Source organism: Crocuta crocuta, unplaced genomic scaffold, assembly GCF_008692635.1.
Source record: "Crocuta crocuta isolate KB4526 unplaced genomic scaffold, BGI_CrCroc_1.0 scaffold149, whole genome shotgun sequence".
NCBI lineage: Eukaryota > Metazoa > Chordata > Mammalia > Carnivora > Hyaenidae > Crocuta > Crocuta crocuta.
Window position 1 is genome coordinate 526,043 of NW_027551561.1, and position 22,001 is coordinate 548,043.

The 22,001-nt window shown below is 40.5% G+C and overlaps 1 protein-coding gene and 1 pseudogene across 1 annotated transcript; one reads left to right on the forward strand and one right to left on the reverse strand.

The window, feature by feature from the left end:
- Positions 1-11,233: 11,233 nt before the first annotated feature.
- On the forward strand, positions 11,234-12,111 carry LOC144219732 (protein SET-like; annotated as a pseudogene).
- An 8,700-nt stretch (positions 12,112-20,811) lies between these two features.
- LOC144219599 (putative olfactory receptor 3A4) lies at positions 20,812-21,759 on the reverse strand. Its single transcript, XM_077749621.1, has one exon. It carries the CDS (start codon positions 21,757-21,759, stop codon positions 20,812-20,814), a length of 948 nt encoding a protein of 315 aa, XP_077605747.1.
- Between the last annotated feature and the right edge of the window lie 242 nt (positions 21,760-22,001).

Here is a 22,001-nt window from a genome sequence, read left to right on the forward strand (position 1 = left end):
CAAACATTCTTAAAGGTAGGTAATCATTTTACACATGAGAAAAAGGAGGCTCAAAAAAAGTTAACTCGTTGAACTTCACATATGCAAGAGTTTGTTCCAAATGGAGAACTTGTTCATTTTCTGCCAGCCCTTGCTATTTTCCAAGGCTATCTATCTATCTGTTTATCCATCTATCCATCCATCCCTTCTTCTTCTGTAATATGAAAGGCTGTACTGCGTTATCTCTAGGTTTACTTAAAGGTAAATACAGGCTGTTCTGCCCCAATCAACCTAAATAGCCTCCTTGGCTCTCCCAGACTCTTCATTCCCCCTTCTCTTTAGCCCAGTCAGTTCCCTCTGATGTCCTTCTGGTTGCCAGCTCTGTCCTTCAATCTTCCAGTCATTCTTCCAGTCTCCCTACCCTCCCTGAATCCAAGCATCACTCAGTTCTTTGTTTTATCAACAAGGATAAAGCCATGTGAAGACCTTGAATGATGTCCATTCACCCTTACTCAAGATGGGAGGAAACTAGGGGCTCTGGAGCAGTGGGAAGTCGTGGTGGGCCTTACCTTCCTGGGAGCGCTCTGGCTACTACTCCTGCCTGGGGTCTTGTAGAGATGGGGGTGAGTGCCAAGCTGACCCAAGGTGGCCTGTCTCCAAAGGCTTTTAAAAGGTGTGAGGCAGCGGCCCAGGGGTCTGTCCTGGGGCTCTGTTTGGCAGCTAACAAGCACTTAGAGGCCTTAAAAATGAACTCTCTCAGGGATCGCACAAGAAGCCAGAGGCAGACAAACAACCTCAGTCCTTAAGGGTTTCTCTCATCTGCCTAGTATTTTGGGCTCTGTTAAAGAAACACTAGATTTATGACATCACTCCAAGCTCCTCATGTCTCTGAGAAAGCAAGAAAGGTGATAAATAATCACAATGTTATAGTTGGAAACAAGATCCAGAGGGCTTAGATGATTTGCCAAATCCAGAGGCGGGGGGTTGTGGTGGAGCTCAGGCAGGGCCCCAGTTAAGCTGATTCTGGCACGTTTCCTCTCATTTATTTTTCACATTGGGTTTTTAAGGTATAACTTTAAAAGTTGGGTTAACTAAGGTGTAATTTCAATTGTAAATCTTGATGAATTTTAATAAAATTATGCAGTCATGTTACCTACCAGGTCCATCAGTATGTAAAACATTTCAACCATTCTAGAATCTTCCCTTCTGCCCCCTTGCAGACAATCTCCCTTACACACCATAGCCCATGGCAACCTCTGATCTGATTTCTGTCCTCATGTTTTTGCCTTTTTCAGACTGTCGTAAATCATACAGTAAGTAGACTTTTTATAACTGGAGTCATTCAATTAGCATAATCCTTTTGAGAGTCATGTATGTTGGCTATACCAGTAGCCCAGCCCTTTTTAACCTGAGTAATATGCCACTGTATGGACATATAGCCATTTTTCTTAGCTAATCACTAGTTAATGCACATCTGGGTTGTTTCCAGATTTTAGCCCTTACAGATAAAGCTACAATAAATATGTGCATACAGTTCTTTGTGTGGATGTATGTCTTCATTTCTCCCTGGAAAATACCAAGAGTATAAACTCCGGACTCTATGTGGGTGAATATTTATTTTTATAAGGAACACTCAAACTGTTTTCCAAAGTGGCTATACCATTTGCATTCTTACCAGCAAAGTGTGAGATTCCCAGTTGCTCATCAACATTGATATCATCAGAATTTTTACCATTAACTATTTATTAAAGGTGTAGTAGTATCTCATTGTGGTTTCACTTTGTATTTCCTCAGGGATATTGAGCATCTTTTCAAGTGTTTATTCACTATCAGTTGTCTTGGGTAAAGTGTCTATTTAAATATTGTCCTCCATCCCAAATGGGTGGCTCTTCTACTTCTTGTGGAGTTGTAAAAGTTTTTTATATATTCTGGATACTAGCCTTTTATCAGATGAGTGTTTTGCAAATATTTTCCCAGTCTTATATTTTTAATTTTCCTAATAGTTTTCTTTGAATCACCGATATTTAAATTTTCAATAATGTATAATTTATCATTTTTTTCTGAATCATGCTTTTTGCTTCTTATCTGAGATCTTTGTCTAACCCAAATCACAAAGATGTTTCTTCTATTTTTTTTTCTAGACATTTAAAAAAAATTTTTTTTTAATGTTTTATTTATTTTTAGGAGAGAGAGAGAGAGAGACAGCGTGAGCAGGGGAGGGTCAGAGAGAGAGGGAGTCACAGGCTGAAACAGGCTCCAGGCTCTGAGCTGGCAGTCAGCACAGAGCCCGACGCGGGGCTCGAACCCACGAACTGCGAGATCATGACCCAAGCGAAAGTCGGCTTAACCGACTAAGCCACCCAGGCGCCCCTATTTTTTTTTCTTTTTTTCTAGACATTTTATAGTCTTAATGCTTACACTTAGATCTTGGATCCATTTTTAAAGTTTTTTATTTTTGGTTTTGTTTTTTGTAATATGGCACCAGGAGAGAGGTGAGTTGAGGATTTTTTTTTTTTTATGGGTGTGCAGTTGTTTCAGTGACATGTGTTGAAAAGACTATTTTTTGACAATTTTGACAAAGATCAGTTGTCCATATATGCATGGGTGTACCTCTGGATTCTCTATTTTATTCCACTGTTCAATGTGTTTATCCTTACACCAATATACACTGTCTCAGTTACTGTAGTTTAATAGTTAAAATTGTTTAATAGTTTAAACTACTTGAAATCAGTGGTTTACATACCCCAAATTTGTTATTCTTTTTCTAAGTTATTTTGACCATTCTAGGTCCTTTGTTCTCATATAAAATGTAGAATCAGCTTGCCAATTTCTATAAAACACATGCCAAGATCTATAGATCAATTTGTGAAGAATTGACATATTAACAATACTGAGTTTTCTGGTCCACGAACATGACATATCTTTCCATTCATTCAGGTCTTTCTATGCTTCTTTCAGCAATGTTTTGAAGTTTTCAGTGTATAGGTCTTGCACATATTTTGTTTATTTTGTCCTATTTCATGTTTTTTAATGGTACTGTAAGTGGTATTGTTTTAATATGAATTTTCAATTTTTTGCTACTATATATGAAATATAACTAATATTTGCATAGTCCATATTGTATATTCTGTATTGACCTTGTATACCGTGACCTCACCATACTCACTTATTAGTTCTAGTAGCTTTTGGTATATTAGGATTTTTAATACAGAAGACCATGTCGTCTTGAATATGGTCAGTTTTACTTGTCCTCTTGCCAATCTGTAGGATTTTTATTTTTGTCTTGCCTTGTGCTAGCTAGAGGTTCCAAAATAATGTAAATAGCAGTTGTGAGTGCCAGATTCCTTCCCTGTGTCCCCTCAGGGGGAACACATTCAGCCTTTCTTTATTAATTATGATATATCTCTAAGTTGTTTGCAGATATCCTTTATCAAGCTGATAAACTCATGTTCCATCTCTAGCTTCATGTGAGTTTTTACCATAAATGAATGTTGAGGTTTGTCACGTGATTTTTCTGAATGTCATGTTTAGTCAGCTGACATGGTAAATAAAATTGATTCATTTTAGAAGGATGGGCCAATTTACATTCCTGACTACCCGAATCTGGTATCATACTCTGGCCTCAAGAACTGTAACATTTATTTTTTTTAAGTTTTTAAGAATTTTATTTATTTATTTTGAGAGAGAGAGGGATTGGAGGGAGGGGCAGAGAGAAGGAGTGAGAGAGAATCCCAAGCAGGCTCCATGTTTGGTGGATGCAGGGCTCGATCCCACAAACTGCTAGATCCTGACCTGAGCTGAAATCAAGAGTTGGATGCTTAAACGGCTGAGCCACCCAGGTGCTGCCAAGAACTTTAACATTTCTACGGAGTAAATCTGCTGGTGATACATTCTTTTTAGCTTTTTTATTCCTCTGGGAAAATACTTTTTTCACCTTCGCTTTCGAAAGATATTTTTTGCTGGATAAAGTCTCTGAGTTGGCAGCCTTTTTCCTTCAAGTGTTTTAAAGCACTTGCTCCATTTTCTTCCAGCCCACACATCCCCTGAGAAGAAGTCTGCCCTCACCCCTACTTTTGTTCTTCTATATGTGATGTGCCTGTCTTCTCTGGCTGCTTTCAAGACTACCTTTGGTGTTCAGCAGTTTGATCACAATGTATGTGTTTTTCTTTACATTCATCTTGTTTGGGGTGATAGTTAAAGTTATATCAGGATCACAGGCCTTAAGTGATACTCTTACAGTGCAAGAAACTCTTCTGCCTCCTATTTGGACATTTCCAAAGGCGATTAGCCTGGATATGGGTCTTAAGCAGGATAAACATACGCAAAAGCGGCAGATAAAATAAAAGCTGTGGGGGTTTATTAATAGAAATGGTGACTACATGAATAAGTGATATGTAGGGTTTGCCTACACGGAAGTGATATACTAACAGGTTCCAGTGGGAGGGTATCAGGGACTCCTGGGGAGCACACTGGTCATGTGATGAAGTTTCCGATGGACTCGTCAGGGGGAGACAGTGGCTAGATGTATTTCTCATGCACACAGTGCTGTCTTGCAGATTCATAACAGGACAGATTCATAACAGGACATGCTAAACCTAGGTCTGGTCCAAACCTCCTTCTCCCTGAGGCCTTCTCAGGACTGGTTCCAATGCAGTAGGCATTTGTGGTCAATGACTTGAAATCCCTGACTCACACAGAGCCAGGATCTCCCTGTAGTTCCACAGCCCAGTATAAGGACTGTAAAACATATCCTACAGAACAACCAAAAATTCTGTGTGGTCCTCCTGGTAAATGGCCCGGACAGCAAGATGAAGTAAGAGGCCAAGGTTGGGCATCTCAAGGCCTGGCTTAGAGCGGAGAGGGGTCAGGGTATCGAAAGTTATGGAGGAAAACTGAGGTTCTAACACTAGAAACCAAGGCTAAGTGCTAGTTTCAGGTACCAGAGGCAGGAGAAAGGCCAATTTCAAAGGAAGCAAGTTGAAAGCCATGTAAAAATGTGATCTCAGAGATAACAGAGGGAATGAAAAAGAATAGGTGTCAGAACTCCAACTACCTGTGAATGCGTTCCAGGCCATAGTTGCTGGCTCACAGATGCATGCTGAATGGAGAGGTCAAGGATGCTAACAGGGTCAAGGAAGGAATTGATGACCTCTGGTTTTATTTCTTAGGAAAGTAGATGATGGTATACAAATGAACCGCTATTAAAAGAATAGCAAGCATGGCAAGAAGATGAGCTTAACCACTTACATGTTGGGTGTGCAGTGCATGTGGAAACGCCCCTCAGACTGATGGATATGTGCGTTTGAAGCTTGGAAACAAGGGTCATCAGAGCAGAGAAAATAATTCAAACGGATAAGGTAATTCAGGGTGCCTCACTAAAGTAGCAAAATTTTCCAAACTACTGAATTCACAATTTAGTTATGTCAATTTCTATGACTATAATGGACATAGGCACTTTGGCCTTGAGTTCAGAGGACATACTTCTCCAGTTTTGTATACTGTATATAGTAAGTATACTGTTTGGTTCTAAGTTTGAAATGGATGCTTCTTATGTTTTTAAAGAAGAATATGATATTATTTTCCTTAGAATGTGTTATAAACAGCTGTCATGTCTCTATGCAGCTTCACTCAAAGTTATTTAAAATAGTCCACTCATTCTTGGAACCATCTTCCAGATTTCAAGTGTGTCAGGTTCTAGGATTTTTTTTCTGACACTGTGATCTTGAATGAGCAGTGGTGTCCTGCTGTACTTCAGGTTTTTCGCCTGTATGATGAAGAATAAAATACAGGCCAGACAAGGATGTTTTGAAAATCAAATACGACGCTGGGCATGGAAGTGTTTGTGTGAATTGGGAAGTAATACTTGCACATAAGGAATTATTCTTATATTTAGTGACATTTGTATATGCTTAAGCCCACAGCATGCTTGCACTTCTCGTGCTAGCTTTCAAGAGAGAAATGTATGCCTGGAATCTCAAATGAAAATAATGGTCGTATATCAATAACTAACATTATTACAGCACTTTGCCACAACACACTGGGTTCTTCTTTCTCTCTGGACCCTACTGTCCAGCACAGACACTTAGTAGGCTGTTTAGTAGGACTTCAGTAAGCAATCAGTAAACATGAATAAATGAAAAAAAACTTTTATATATGTTATTAATTTAAACCATATATGAGAACCACATGATAATCAGGCCTGATTTTCAGTGTTTGAAAGTTCTGTGGATCAGTGAGTGTTAAATCTCTGGGCTTCATAATAAGCTGGGCATAACTCTATTATTGTAATGAATACATGTTATTATACTTTCCCCTGTATTATAAGTTCTTTGAGGGCAGGTGTTGAAGCAGCACAGTGAGTAGACACTGTTAACAATTTAACCAATTATTAATGAAATAACTTAGTAGCAAAAGAAATTTCACTGGGAGGTGAAATTAAATTATTAACAGTAATTATTATATTCTATTTATTTCAATAAGTACTTAAATAAGTACTTTCTCTTAATCAATAAATATGTCATTATATAGAAAATCAATCTTTTCTGCTATCACTGCTACACTTTCTCATTCCTTTGTATCTCCCTCCATCTCCTTTCTGTGGGCCTGTTAACCTTCTTCCTTTTGGTTGGTGTTTGCATCCCGACATGCAAAACACGCAGCTCGGGGCCCCTGGGGGCTCTGTTGGTTAAGCCTCCAACTGTGGTTCCGGTCGTGATCTCGTGGTTCGTGGGTCCGAGCCCCACATCGGGCTCTGTGCTGACAGCTCAGAGCCTGGGGCCTGCCTCAGATTCTGTGTCTCCCTCTCTCTCTGCCCCTCCTCTGCTTGTGCTCTCTCTTTCTCAAAAATAAATAAACATTAAAAAAATTTTTTAAACATGCAGCTCTTCCCACTTTCAAACAAAACTAAAACAAAACCCAAATCTCCTTTAATCTTCTGTTTCTCGCTTCCCTTTTTCCAATTACAGCTGCAAATCTGTGATCCCATTTCCTAACTTCCTGCTGCGACAATCTCCTACTTGGACTCCTCTCAAAGGGTCCTGAAAGAGGTCACTTTATGCCTGGAGGGAGCTCCTCCCTGGTCAGCCTGGCGAATGCTGGCGGCTCATCGGCATCTCTTCCAGGATGCCCTTCCCGACAGTCCCGCCACAACGGATCTGTCTCTTGATCTTCACTGTGCATGTCAGCCGTCTGCCCCGCAGCACCTGCCACCCTTCGTGTTTCCATAACTTTGGCCTCTGTCGGTCCCTTCACTATCAAGGAGTCATCTTGAGACCAGAGCTTTTGTTTTGCTGTCTCTGCATCTCAATATTTACTATTATTCCTGTTACAGTTTAGGTGCTCAATGAATGCTTTTAGAGTCAATTAATAATTTAATAAACTTATGCTTTTATGGAAATATGTGGGGTTCAGTTTAGTGTCAAGTCTAATTATTTGACAGGTCTTGTGCCTCTCTCCCTACATAATGCCTAATTATTGCGACAGTCTTCTTTAAAGCAAGACAGATTCATCCCATTGCTATTACTTGAGTACATCTTGTGTGCTGGTAGAAGTAACCTGTGTTGTAAGTTTAAGGTTCAGATAGAACCAGAAAATCCTGGGAAACAAACATACATTACAGATAAAGCCTTTTCCATATTGTCAAATGCCGCTGACCTAGGATGTCAACAACTCGCAGGACCAGTTACTGGCAATTCCAGGCTTTACTGTGGATTATCACCCGCATCGAAGCCAATATACCAGAGAGCAAGCCAACCTGAAGAGAAGAAGCTGCACCTGAAAGGTCAGAAGTGGGGAGGGAGGGAGCTACATGCAGGGAGAAGGCAGAGGAACTGCCTTTGACAAGTCCCTGAGATGGGCAGAGTGACCTCCCTCTAGAAACTCAGCAGCCTCGATGCTAACCCTGCTAAGGCCAAAAGGCAATCTTAGCTTAAAATTATCCTGACCCTGCAGGGTCCTGTAAATCTCCTTTAACATATAAAAACCCCTTTGGGAACTTCCTTTATCTCTACCCCCCCCCCCCAAATATGTTAGCAATCATCTTCCAAGCATACGGCCCACCCACTGACCAGAAGGGTCTCATGACTGAGGTTTTGTTAGTACTAAATCGTTTCCTATCAACAGCTCTCTCCCTCAACGGCCTGGAAACCTTGCTTCCAAAATTCCTTAGAGACTCTATCCCTAACCCCACCCCCAAACTTGAAGGTATATAATCAGTTACCCTTCACAACCCCAGTGCAGCTCTCTCTGCCCACGGGCCCTGTCCCCGTGCACTTTCATAAAGCCAATTTCTGCGCTGAAGATGTCTCAGGAATTCTTTCTTGGTGGTGGGCTCTGAACCCCAACATTTTCACATCATGCACACTGGGGAGCTCACATGGGGAAAACGAATCCTCAAAGCACTTGGCGTTTAAAACCCAAAGTGCTGAATACCCTGAGTTTGTATGGGCAATGGGACTTGGAGCCCACAGCTTTAATTTTTTTAATTTTTGATTTTATTTTTTGAGACAGAGACAGAGCACTAGCGGGGCAGGAGCAGAGAGAGAGGGAGACACAGTATCCAAAGCAGGCTCCGGGCTCTAAGCTGTCAGCAGAGACGGTGAGATCATGACTTGAGCTGAAGTCAACCAACTGAGTCTCCCCCGTGGAGGCCGCAGCTTGAAGTCAGCTGACACTGGGCAGCCCGGAGGGTGAGCGATGGCTGGGTCCCTGGCCCTTAAGGCGTTGCAGTCTGCCCCTAGAAGCAACGCCAAAACGGCGTTTACACAACACGGGGGCAAACGGGAGACAGATCTGTTCATACTGATTTCAGAGCGTGTTGGGGGCACTTCTCCAAAAAATGAAGGAGCTGGCAGGTGCTAATGTCCTCCCCCGCCTCCGGGCATAAACACCGGCCTTTCTGCGGGAGGCGGGGCTGCACTGTGCCAGGCCCACAAATTCTCCGGAGGACAAGCCACACCACCCACGCCCGCTAGCCTCACCCAGGGCTCAGGGCAAATGCTCTTAAAGCTGCCTTGGAGCTTCAGGGATGGGGCGTGGGGCCAGAGGCCCCGCATAAATGTCGCTAACACCTTTGCCCCCTTTTCAAGTTCCCAAGGGGCACGTCCCCGCTGAGCTGGCCTGCCTGGGTCCCACCGACACCACAGAGACCAAGCACAGCGCACAACAGGCAGAGGCAATGACCCAAGCACAACACGCAAGGAGTCCGTGCAGAGGGCTGCACCAAAAGGAAAAGTGACCCAGACACAGCGGGGCATAAGCAACACACAAAGGGTACTCTTCTAAAATGTGATAAAGGACATTTTCAACTTTAAAGTTTGTGGGCCCTGCTCCCAGGGAAGCTATACATTTAGCAAGGTCACAATGGCTTCATGAAACTTCAAAGCATGGGCAGTCTTTTCTGCCCTAAGCATACATTGTACTTCGGCTTCAGTAGCAAATAACCTAAAAGAAACATTCCAAACTAAAGATAAGAGGAAAATTCTCCCTAAGTTCTGTTCCTGTACCTCTGAAGCCTGCGAGCTTGCACATACTAAAAGCATAAAATAAGGGGCGCCTGGGTGGCTTAGTTGGTTAAGTGTCCAACTTTCGCTTAGGTCATGATCTCGCGGTTCGTGGGTTCGAGCCCCGCGTCGGGCTCTGTGCTGACTGCCAGCTCAGAGCCTGGAGCCTGTTTCAGTCTGTGACTCCCTCTCTCTCTGACCCTCCCCTGCTCATGCTGTCTCTGTCTCTCTCTCCTAGAAATAAATAAAACATTAAAAAAAAATGTAAAAAAAAAAATAAAAAAATAAAAGCATAAAATAAATGTAATTTTTTGAAATGTCCTTCATTATGATGACTTGCAACTCTTGATATAACAGCAACAACAACAACAACAAACCATATATAACCCTGTATTAAAATTCCTTCTCCAGGGGCGCCTGGGTGGCTTAGTCGGTTAAGCTCCGACTTTCGCTTAGGTCATGATCTCATGGTTGGTGGATTCAAGCCCCGCGGCGGGCTCTGTGCTGACTGCCAGCTCAGAGCCTGGAGCCTGTTTCAGTCTGTGACTCCCTCTCTCTCTGACCCTCCCCTGCTCACGTTGTCTCTCTCTCTCTCTCTCTCTCCTAGAAATGAGTAAAACATTTAAAAAAAAAAATTCCTTCTCCAAAGCACTCTCTTCTTTGTGAAGATTGTATAGCCCAGGCAGCTGTCCTCACTTGGGCTTGAATAAAACTCTCTTCCTTTTTTTTTTTCTTTTCTTAGAAATTTTACACGGTTTGTTCATTTTGTGTTGACAAGTGTCAGGTCAGGTTCTGGTGAACAGAGGACACTGCACTGCAGGGGACTCCAGGACCTCTTTTTCATAAGGTCACTAACTTTCAAGAGCAGAAGATATATCTGACTTTCTTTTTTTTTCTTTTTTTTANCACCCAGGCGCCCCATATCTGACTTTCTTACACAGAAACAGACACAAAGAAGCAGACAAAATGAGGATACAGAGAAATTTATCCCAAATGAAAGAACAGGACAAGGCCACGACTAGAGATCTAAGTGAAGCAGATACAAGTAATATGCTTGATAGAGAATTTAAAACAATGATCATATGTATACTCTCTGGACTTGCAAAAAGAGTGGAAAACATGAGTTTGGCCCTTAACACAAATAAGGAATAACATAGTGGTGATAAAGGGCTCAATAAATGAAATGAGAAACACACTTGATGGAATGAATAAGCAGTATGAAACAGAGGAATGAATTAATGACTTAAAAGAGGAATGGAAAGTAATCAAGCTAAACAAAAGAGAGACAGGAATTACATAAAACTAGAATGGATGTAGAGAACTCAGTGATCTCATCAGCGATATAATAACACTCATATTATAGGATACCCAGAAGAAGAGAGAGAAAGAGGGGCAGAAAAAATTATTTGAAGAAAAAATAGCTGAAAACTTCCCTAATATGTGGAAGGAAATAGATATCCAGATCTAGGAGGCACAGGGAACTCCCATCAAAATCAGCAAAAGCAGACCCACGCGAAGACATATTGTAATTAAATTTGCAAAATAGAGTAATAAAGGAAAACTTGTAAAAGTGGCAAGACAAAAGAAGTCAGTACTTTAGAAGGGAAAACTCATAAGGCTACCAGGATATTTTTCAAGAGAAACTTTGCAAGACAGAAAGGAGTGGCATAATATATTCAAAGTGCTGAATGGAAGAGTAATTGGAGTTTCCTCCAGACACGCATCTGCCCTTGTTTTGTTGACTTTCCTCACAACATGTCCCTAAATGCCAGTATTCACTCCCACCTCAAATGAAGAAACTGCCTCCTGCCCTCAAGTCAAAGGAGACATTGACCTCTCAGCACTTGCCAAAGGGAGATAAAGAGCAGCAATAAGCAATCGAACATATTGATGAAGTATAAAATGAAATGGACAGACTTAATGAAAAAGTGGAGAAGATTTTGAAAGTGGAAGAGAAATATAACAAACTCCACCAACCATTTTTTCAGGATAGGTCAGAACTGATCACCATAAATCCCAAATTTGAGGGTAACAACATTTGTGAACCATCCACAGGTGTCTACACTACCTGGGGAGAAGGATGAAGAGGCACTGCATTATTAGACAAGGGTTGAAGTGACAAAACTTGAGGATATGAAATCAGGTTACAGAATAGATTTTTATTTTTATGAAAACCCTTACTTTGAGAAGAAAGTTCTCTCCAAAGAATTTCATCTGAATGAGAGTGGTGATCCATCTTCAAAGTCCACTAAAATCAAACGGAAATCTGGAAAGGATTTGATGAAATGTTCAAGTCAAATGCAGAACAAAGCCATCAGGAAGAGACAGCCTGAGGAACCAGAAAGTTTCTTCACCCGGTTTGCTACCCATTCTGATGCAGGTGCAGATGAGTTAGGAGAGGTCATCAAAGAGGATATTTGGCCAACTCCATTACAGTACAACTTGGCTCCTGATGTGGATGATGGAGGAGGATGGGGAGGAGAAGGAGGAGGGGAGGGGAAAGGGGAAGGGGAAAAGAGGAGAAGGAGGAATGGAAGATATTGATGAGGAAAGAGATGAGGATGAAAGTGACGAAGATGAAGATGATGTTGAGGGGGAGGAAGGAGAGGAACAAGAAGGAAAAGATGACTAACTGATGGATTCCAAAGTTCCATTTTTAATTTTCTCCAGTCCCTTGGAGCAAGTTGTAATCATTTTCTCCCGCCTCTTGTGCTCATTTGCCCTGTTTCTTAAAGCCTCTTCTCTCCCTTTATACCATGGTTCTCAACTTATTTGGTGGGGAGGGAATACCATGAACAGAATGGAGTANACCTCTTGTGCTCATTTGCCCTGTTTCTTAAAGCCTCTTTTCTCTCCCTTTATACCATGGTTCTCAACTTATTTGGTGGGGAGGGAATACCATGAACAGAATGGAGTAGGGAAAGAAACTCTACCTCTTTCTGTTCCAAATTCATTTTTATCCCTTCCTGTCCCAACAAAACCTTTGTGGAATCAACACCACCATGTTTTGTCAGAAAAAAAAAAAAAAGCTGCTCCGATAGCTATGCTGGAAACTGGAGGGCGCTACCCTCTATGTAGCGGTGCATGGAATCTCGCTTTTTCCCTTGTTTCTCTGACTATTGGGCTCAGAGTTAACACTGTGCCTGTATGTGAATACAGACAGTTAGTATTTACCAATATATATCTGTTCACATTCTCTTGTTTTAAAAAAAAAAGGGGGGGGACCTTAAAAGTGGGTCTATAGGGGCGCCTGGGTGGCTTAGTCGGTTAAGCGTCCGACTTTCGCTTAGGTCATGATCTCGCGGTTCGTGGGTTCGAGCCCCGCGTCTGTCTCTGTGCTGACTGCCGGCCCAGAGCTTGGAGCCTGTTTCAGAGTCTGTGACTCCCTCTCTCTCTGACCCTCCCCTACTCACGCTGTCTCTCTCTCTCTCCTAGAAATAAAAAAAAAAAAGTGGGTTTATAGTAGATCAGCAAGGGGTGGGTTTGAGATGTTTCAGTGGGTTAAGTGGGCATTTTGACAACATGGCTTTTCCTTTGGCAAGTTTAATCATGATGTTTAATGGACATCCTTGCAGTTTAAGATGACACTTTAAAAATAAAATTCCCTGGGGCGCCNTAAAAAATAATAAAAAATAAAAATAAAAATAAAATTCCCTCCTAATGATGACTTGAGCCCTGCCATTCAATGGGAGAATCAGAAGAACCTATAGGATCTCATTTGGGATTGACATTGTCCATTGTAATTTTGTTCCTGTTTATTTTTAAGTTTTCTTTTTATTTCACTGAAAAGGAAAGATGGTACTCAGTTTTAAACTTTAAAAATTTAAACTTTAAAAATTTTAAAAGTGTACAAGTTGCTTTGTTACAAGAAAACTAAATGTGTACACACATATGCGTGCACACATACACACACACAGCAGTGATAAATGGGAAAAATTTAAAGCCAAGAATACTCTATCCAATAAGACTATCATTAGAATAGAAGGAGAGATAGAGTATCCCAGAAAAACAAAAATTAGAGGCGTTTATGAGGACTAAACCAGCCCTGCAAGAAATATCAAAGGGAACTCTTTGAGTGGAAAGAAGAGAACAAAAGTGATAGTATAGTGTATGTGCTGTCGAAGCGAGCACCAAAAGTGATAGTATAAAAGTAGGAAACACAAAAGCAGTGGAAATGAGCATTTCTGTTAAAAAAATCAGTCAAGGAAATAATAGAAAAGGGATATAAAATAACATATGCTTAAACATGGAGAGGAGAGGAGAAAAGAATGGGTTCAAGCTTAAATGGCCATCACCTTAATATAGACTGCTATATGCAGATGACGTTATATACAAACCTGATGCTAATCATATAGTAAAAACCACTAGTAAACATGCAAAGAATAAAGAGAAAAAAACCCAAATATATCACTAAAGAAAATCAGCAAAAGACACAATAAAGAAACAATCAGAGAAAATCTTCAGAAAGTAATAAAAGACAAATAATAAAATGGCAGTAAACACATATCTATCAATAATTACTGAATGTAAAGGGACTAATGCTCTAGTTGAAAGATATAGGGTGTCAGAATGGGTAAGAAACAAACAAGACTTATCTGTATGCTTCCTGCAAAAGACTCATTTTAGATCTAAAGGCACCTGCAGATTGAAAGTGAGGAGATGCAGAAACACCTATCATGCAAATGGATGTCAAAAGAAAGCCAGAGTAGCTATACATGCTTCGGACAAAGTAGACTTTGAAAAACAAAAATTTTTTAATGTTTTATTTATTTCTGAGAGAGAGACAGCATGAGCAGGGGAGGGTCAGAGAGAGAAGGAGACACAGAATCTGAAACAGGCTCCAGGCTCTGAGCTAGCTGTCAGCACAGAGCCTGACGCGGGGCTCGAAGCCATGAACCGTGAGATCATGACCTGAGCCTAAGTCGGACGCATAACCGACTGAGCCACCCGGCAATGGGCAGGAAGTGACACTATATAATAATAAAGGGTGACACTATATAATAATAAAGAGGACAATCCAACAAGAAGATACAGCAATTGTAAATATTTCTGCACCCAATATAGAAACACCCAAATACATAAAGCAGTTAATAACATACACAAAGGAACTAATCAATAATAATACAGTAATAGTAGGGGACTTTAACATCCCACTTATATTAATGGACAAATCATCTAAACTGATAATAAACAAGGGATCAATGGCTTTGAATGACACACTGGACCAGATGGGTGGACTTACTAGATATATTTAGAGCATCTCATCCTAAAACAGCAGAACACACATTTCTTCAAGTGCACATAGAACATTCTCTAGAATAGATCACATATTGACCCACAAAACCAGCCTCAACAAAGTAAAAAAAGATTGAAGTCATGCGATGTATCTTTTTTGACCACAGCACTATGAAACTTGAAGTGAACGACAAGAAAAAAGTTTTGAAAGACCACGAATATATGGAGATTGAGTAACATTCCCCAAACAATGACTGAGGCAACCAAGAAATTAAAAAAGAAATTAAAAAGTACATGGAAACAATGAAAATGAAAACACACAAAGGGTGCAGGAAATGCCATTCTAAGAGGGAAGTTTACAGCAATACAGGTCTACCTCAAGAGGCAAGAAAAATCTCAAATAAATAACCTAACTTTACACCTAAAGGAATTAGAAAAAGAACAACAACAACAAAAAATCCTAAAATCAGCAGAAAGAAAGAAATAATAAAGATTAGAGCAGGAATACATTATATTGAAACTAAAAAAGCAGTAGAACAGATCAGTGAAACCAGGAGCTGGTTCTTTGAAAAAAAAATCAATAAAATTGATAAACCTCTAGTCAGTTTTATTAATAAAAAAGAGAAAAGACTCAAATAAATAAAATCACAAAGGAAAGGGGAGAAATAACCCACACCACAGAAATACAATTACAAGAGAATATTATGAAAACTATATGCCAAAAATTGGAAACCCTAGAAAAAATGGATAAATTCCTAGAAACATAAAAGCTACCAAAACTGAGATGGAAAAAAATAGAAAATTTGAACAGACCATTAACCAGCAAAGAAACTGAGCCAGTAATCACAAAACTCCCAACAAACAGAAGTCCAGGACCAGACGGCTTCACAGGCAAATTCTACCAAACATTTAAAGAAGAGATAATTCCTATTCTTCTCAAGCCATTCAAAAAAATAGACAATGGAAAACTTCCAAATTCATTCAATGAGGCCAGCATTACTCTGATATCAAAAGCAGGTACCACTAAAAAAGAAAACTACAGGCCAATATCCCTGATGAACATAGATGCAAAAATCTTCAATAAAATACCAGCAAACAGAATCCAACAATACATTTTTAAAAATGATTCACAATTGTAAAGTCAGATTTATTCCTGGGTAGCAAGGGTGGCTCAATATTTGCAATCAGTCAACATGAGCCATCACATCAATAAGAGAAAGGATAAGAGGCATATGATCATGTCAATAGACACAGAAAAAGATTTAACAAAGCACAACATCCATTTATGGTGAAAACTCCCAACAGAGTAGGTTTACAGGGAACACACCTCAACATAATAAAGGCCATGTATGAGAAACCCAAAGGTCTACCCATCATCTTCAATGGGTAAAAACTGAAAGCTTTTCCCTTAAGGTCAGGAACAAGACAAGGAGGTCCACTCTCAAGACTTTTATCCCACATGATACTGGAAGTCATAGTCACAGCAACCAAACAACAAAAAGAAAAGGAATCCACATCAGTAAGGAAGAGGTAAAACCTTCACTATTCACAGATCCATGATACTCTGTATAGAGAACTCAAAAGACTCCACCAAAAATTGCTAGAACTGATCCAAATTCAGTAAAGTTGCAGGATACGAAATCAACATACAGAAGTGTGTGTAAGTTCTATACACCAATAATGAAGCAGAAGAAAGAGCAATTTAAAAATAATCCCAATTACAGGGGTGCCTGAGTGGCTCAGTCAGTTGAGTGCCCAACTCTTGATTTAGGCTTAGGTCATGATCCCAGGGTTGTGGGATTGAGCCCCACGTTGTGCTCTACAATGAGTGTGAACCTGTTTAAGATGCTCTCTCTGTCTCTCTGTCTCTCTCTCTCTCTCTCTCTCTTGCTTTCTCCCTCTGCCCCTCTCCCCCACTAGTGCTCTCTCTCAAATTAAAATATATATATTTATACATATATATATTAAAAAGGAAAGCAATCCCAATCATAATTGTACAAATAATAAAATACCTAGTAATAAACCTAACCAAAGGAGTGAAAACCTTGTACTCTGAAAACTATAAGACACTGATGAAAGAAGTTGAAGAATACACAAAGAAATGGAAAGACATTCCATGCTTATGGGTTGGAAGAACAAAGAGCTAGAACAAACAATTCTAAAATTTACATGGAACCACAAAAGACCCCAAAGAGCAAAAGCAACCCTGAAAACAAACAAACAAACAAAAAAACAAAGCTGAAGGCATCACAATTCCAGACTTAGAGTTTTAGAGTTATATTACACAGCTGTAGTAATCAAGAAAGTATGTGCTGGCACAAAAAGAGACACATAGACCAATGGAACAGAATAGAAAACTCATAAATAAACGCACAACTATATGATCAACTAATCTTTGGCAAAGCAGGAAAGAGTATCCAATGGAAAAAAGTCAGTCTCCTTAACAAATGGTGTTGGGAAAATTGGACAGAAACCTGTAAAAGAATGAAACTAGACCACTTTCTTACAATACACAAAAATAAATTCAAAATGGATGAAAGACCTAAATTTGAGACCTGAAAGCATAAAAATACTAGAAGAGAAAATAAGCAGTAACCTCTCTGACACTGGCTGTACCGATTTTTAACTAGATATGTCTCTTGAGGCAAAGAAAGCAAAATAAAAAATAACCTATTGGGACTACATCAAAATAAAAAGCTTCTGCACATAGAAGGAAACCACCAACAAAACTAAAAGCAAACTATGGAATGGGAGAAGATGATTGCAAATGACATATCTGGTAAAGGGTTAATATCCAAAATATATAAAGAATGTATAAAACTCAACACCCCTCAAAATAAATAACTCAATGTAAAAATATGTAGAAGACACGAACAGATATTTCTCCAAAGAAAACATTCAGATGACCAGCAATCACATGAAAAATGTTTATCTTCACTTACCATCAGTGAAATACAAATCAAAACCACATGGGTATTGCCTCACCCCGTCAGAATGGCTAAAATCAACAACACAAGAAATAACAGATGCTGGTGAGAATATGGAGAAAGGGGAACCCTTTTGCACTGTTGTTGGGAATGCAAACTGGGGCAGCCATTCTGGAAAATATCATGGAGACTCCTCAAAAAGATAGAATAGAACCATCCTACAATCCAGCAATTACACACACACACACACACACACACACACACACACACACACACACTGGAATATTATTCAGCCATAAAAAGAATGAAGTCTTGCCAATTGCAATGACATGGATGGAGCTAGAAAGCATAGTGCTAAGTGAAATAAGTCAGAGAAAGGCAAATACCATATGATTTCACTCGTATGTGGAATTTAAGAAACAACACAAATGACCAAAATGAAAAAAGAGAGTGAGAGAGGCAAGCCAAGAAACAGGCTTAACTATAGAGAACAAATTAATGGTTACCAGAGGAGAGATGGGTGGAGGAATGGCTTAAATAGTTATGGGCATTAAGGAGCACACTTGTGGTGATGAGCACCAGGTATTGTATGGAGTTGCTGAATCACTATATTGTACACCTGAAACTAATACAACACTGTCTGTGCACTAACTGGAATTAAAATAAAAACTTTAAAAAATCTCTTACACTCTAAAAGATGACTTGATGAACTGAAGAGATATACCTTGTTCCAAAATGGGAAAATTAACAACTCAATGTTGTCCATTCTTCCTAAATCTTTCGTTGATACAGTTTGTGTTAGAATTTTAAAAGCATATTATAAAAATTAATCTAGAAGGATGATAGATGGGACTAGGCAGCTGCAGGAATTGGCAAGGTTGGAACACCCATGGTAGGGAAAGAAGAGTAACAAGAAAGATCTTAAGAACTACATAGTAGTGTGTACTGTAATACCACGGTAATTAACAAGTGTACAGCTAGAAAAGGAGTCCTACAACAAACCCTAAACTGTAAGGATATTTAGAAAATGGCAAAAGTATCAAAAATAAAAAAGGTTTCTCTAGACAGCATGTCAAAACCAGATGCTACAACTCTGTAACTGAGAAGGTTGAGTCTTTTTATCATGTATAAATTTAAAACCTCTGTATGACCAAAGAAAGTATCATATTTGCTATATTTATGAGATGAAGAATTAATATCATTAACCAACTAAGAGTACTTCCAAATTTATAAGAAAAAGATCTTAGAAACACACACACACATATAGTTAACTTTACTAGTGATGAATTTATAATTAGAAGAGCACTGAGTTATAACATGTGGCCTGGTACATCAGCAGAGATACAAGCTACGGGTGATATGGAAGTATCAATGTATCCAGTCATTCTTGAATGGCAATTTGGCAATTTGTTTTCAAGTGCCTTGAAAATTTACATACCCTTTGACCCAGGAATTCCACTAGTAGGAATTTACCCTCAGCAAATATTTAGAAAAATGTGCACAGGTGAACGTAGAAGACGCCCACTGCACCATGTCATACAATATTACTTGAACCAACACAAGTTCACTAATAGGTAGTTGTGAAATTCACTTTGTTCCATCCATTCAAAGAATACTACGTAACCATAGAAAAAAATGAGGAAGATCTATATTTATTATCATGGATAGATGTCCCTTACATTATTAACTGAAAAAAAGCAGATTGTAGAGATTTAGGTATAGAATTAGTTTATTTTGGCAAATAAATATGAAGTATGAAAATTTTTTAACTATTATATGCTTTTTTTAAAATGTTTTATTTATTTCTAGGAGAGAGAGAGAGAGAGTGGGCAGGGAAGGGTCAGAGAGAGAGGGAGTCACAGACTGAAACAGGCTCCAGGCTCTGAGCTGGCAGTCAGCACAGAGCCCGACGCGGGGCTCGAACCCACGAACCGCGAGATCATGACCTAAGCGAAAGTCGGACGCTTAACCGACTAAGCCACCCAGGTGCCCCCAACTATTATATGCTTAATGTCCATAATGATTATCCCTGAATGGCAAACTTACAAGTCAATTTAATTATTATTTTTGAACTTTGTTTTTTTTAAAAAAATGTTTATTTATTTGGAGAGTAAGACAGAGAACACGAGCAAGGAAGGGGCAGGGAGAGGGAGAGAGAGAATCCCGAGCAGGCTCCATGCTCAGCTCAAAGCCCAACGCAGGACTCCATCCCACGACCATGAGATCATTACTCACGCTGAAATTAAGAGCCCGCACCCACTGACTGAGCCACCCAGGAGCCCCTATTCTTTTTGAACTTTCTAATTTAGTACTCATGCATTTTTACTACATTGTAGAAAAAGCTGTTTAAAGTTTATAAGTTGAATAAGTAAAGTGCTTTCTCCCTACAGCAATGCAGAAGGAGAGGGGTGGTTTCAAATTTATATCAGAGATGGTGAAGATCTCCATTCTGTCAGGAAGATTTTTCACAATGAGCCAAACCTCTTTCTCTAACTAACCTTATTACACATAATTTTTGTGTTTTTGAAATGAATATGAAAATACTCTACCTCACCTCTGTGATATTTCTAATCAGGGCCTATTCCCTCAGGCTTCGTTTTAACACTTGTTTCCTTTTTGTTGATTTATTTGTTGAACTTGGCCTCCAGCAATCCCTTTAACCTCTCCCAGCTGCTCTGGAACAAAGTATCAATTTGTCAAAGCAACAAAAATTTCTTATTTCATAACATTTTCCCTGTAACATTGATTTTCCTTTTCTTTTCATTGTTTTTTGTTGCCCCCCCCCGCACACCTTAGAGATATCCTTCCTCATTGAAATGAGATGCAGTAGTTAAAGATGTACCTGCCTGGCTTCAAATCCCAGCTCTGGTGTTCATTAGTTGTGTGACTTTGGGCAAGTTACTTAACCTCTCTAAAATTCAATTTCCTAAATTGAAACTATATACCTACCTTATTATGAGGATTAAATGAGTTAGTAGACGTCAGTCACCAAGAAGAGGGCCTGTCATGTATCAAAAAATACGTGATAGCTATTATCATTTTTATTGTATTTTCCTTCCTAGGCCAGTCTCCAACCCCATTTCAGCATACTCCCTTCCCATTTGCACAAACACAATACCTTTTGGAAGCTGTAAGCAGCTTGACATTCGTTAAGACTAGAGGAAGGGATGTCACTCTGGGGGCCGTCTCCCCATGAACACCCGCTGCAGGGCGCCCTGCACATCAGGGTTCCGAAGGCTGTAGATGAGTGGGTTCAGCATGGGGCTGATGACAGTGTTGAGGATGCCAATCCCTTTGTCTTTGTCCGAAGCCTCCACGGAGCCCAGCCTCATGTAGCTGAAGACACCTGTCCCGTAGAATATGCTGACGACCGTGAGGTGGGAGCCACATGTGGAGAAGGCTTTCTTCCTGCCCTCAGCGGAGCGGATCCGCAGGACTGCAGCTGCCACGTGTGCATAGGACACAGTGATGAGGACCAAGGGGGCCACACCCATGAAGGCTGCTGCCACAAAGAGCAGCAGCTCGTTGAGCTGAATACTGGAGCAGGAGAGCTGGAAGAGCTGTGGGAGGTCACAGTAGAAGTGATTGATCACACGGGGGCCACAGAAGTTAAGAGTAGATACGGCAACAGTTTGGGTCAATGCGTTGGTGAAGGAAAAGACACACGACATGCCCACTAGAGCTTGCTGAGCTCCCCAGCTCATGCGGGTGCTGTAGGTGAGGGGCTGACAGATGGCCAGGTAGCGGTCATAGGCCATGACTGTCAGCAGGAAGCAGTCAGCCCCTGCCAGGAGGTGGAAACAGAAGAGCTGTGAGAGGCAGGCCCTGTAGGGAACGTTTCTGTTATTGGACCCGAAGCGCCTCAGCATGGCAGGGACAGTGACGCTGATGCACCCGACATCCAGCAAGGACAAGTTCCCCAGGAAGAAGTACATGGGGGTGTGGAGTTTGGGCTCCACGAAGATGGCGGCCAGGATGCTGAGGTTGCCCCCGAGAGTAGCTACATAAGCGAGAAGGAAGATGATGAAGAGGATGGGCTGCAGAGCTGGAGTCTCTGACAGACCCAGCAGGACAAACTCAGTGACAACGGAACCATTTCCTGAGGCTCCCAGATCCATGGCCTTCTTCCACCAGCAGCAGAACTGGGCAAAAGCTAGGAGGCGCCGATGGTGGTGAAAGAAGAATGAGATCCTGATAGCAGCCACCAAGTGTAGCAATGTCCCGGAGAGGCCCGAATGCAGGAACACATAAAACGTAACAGAGTGAAAGACTGTGACATAATAAGAAAAGACTTGCTAAATCTGACACTTAATGGGTAAGAACAGTAGCATTGGAGAGACTCAAACAGAACTGAGTGAAT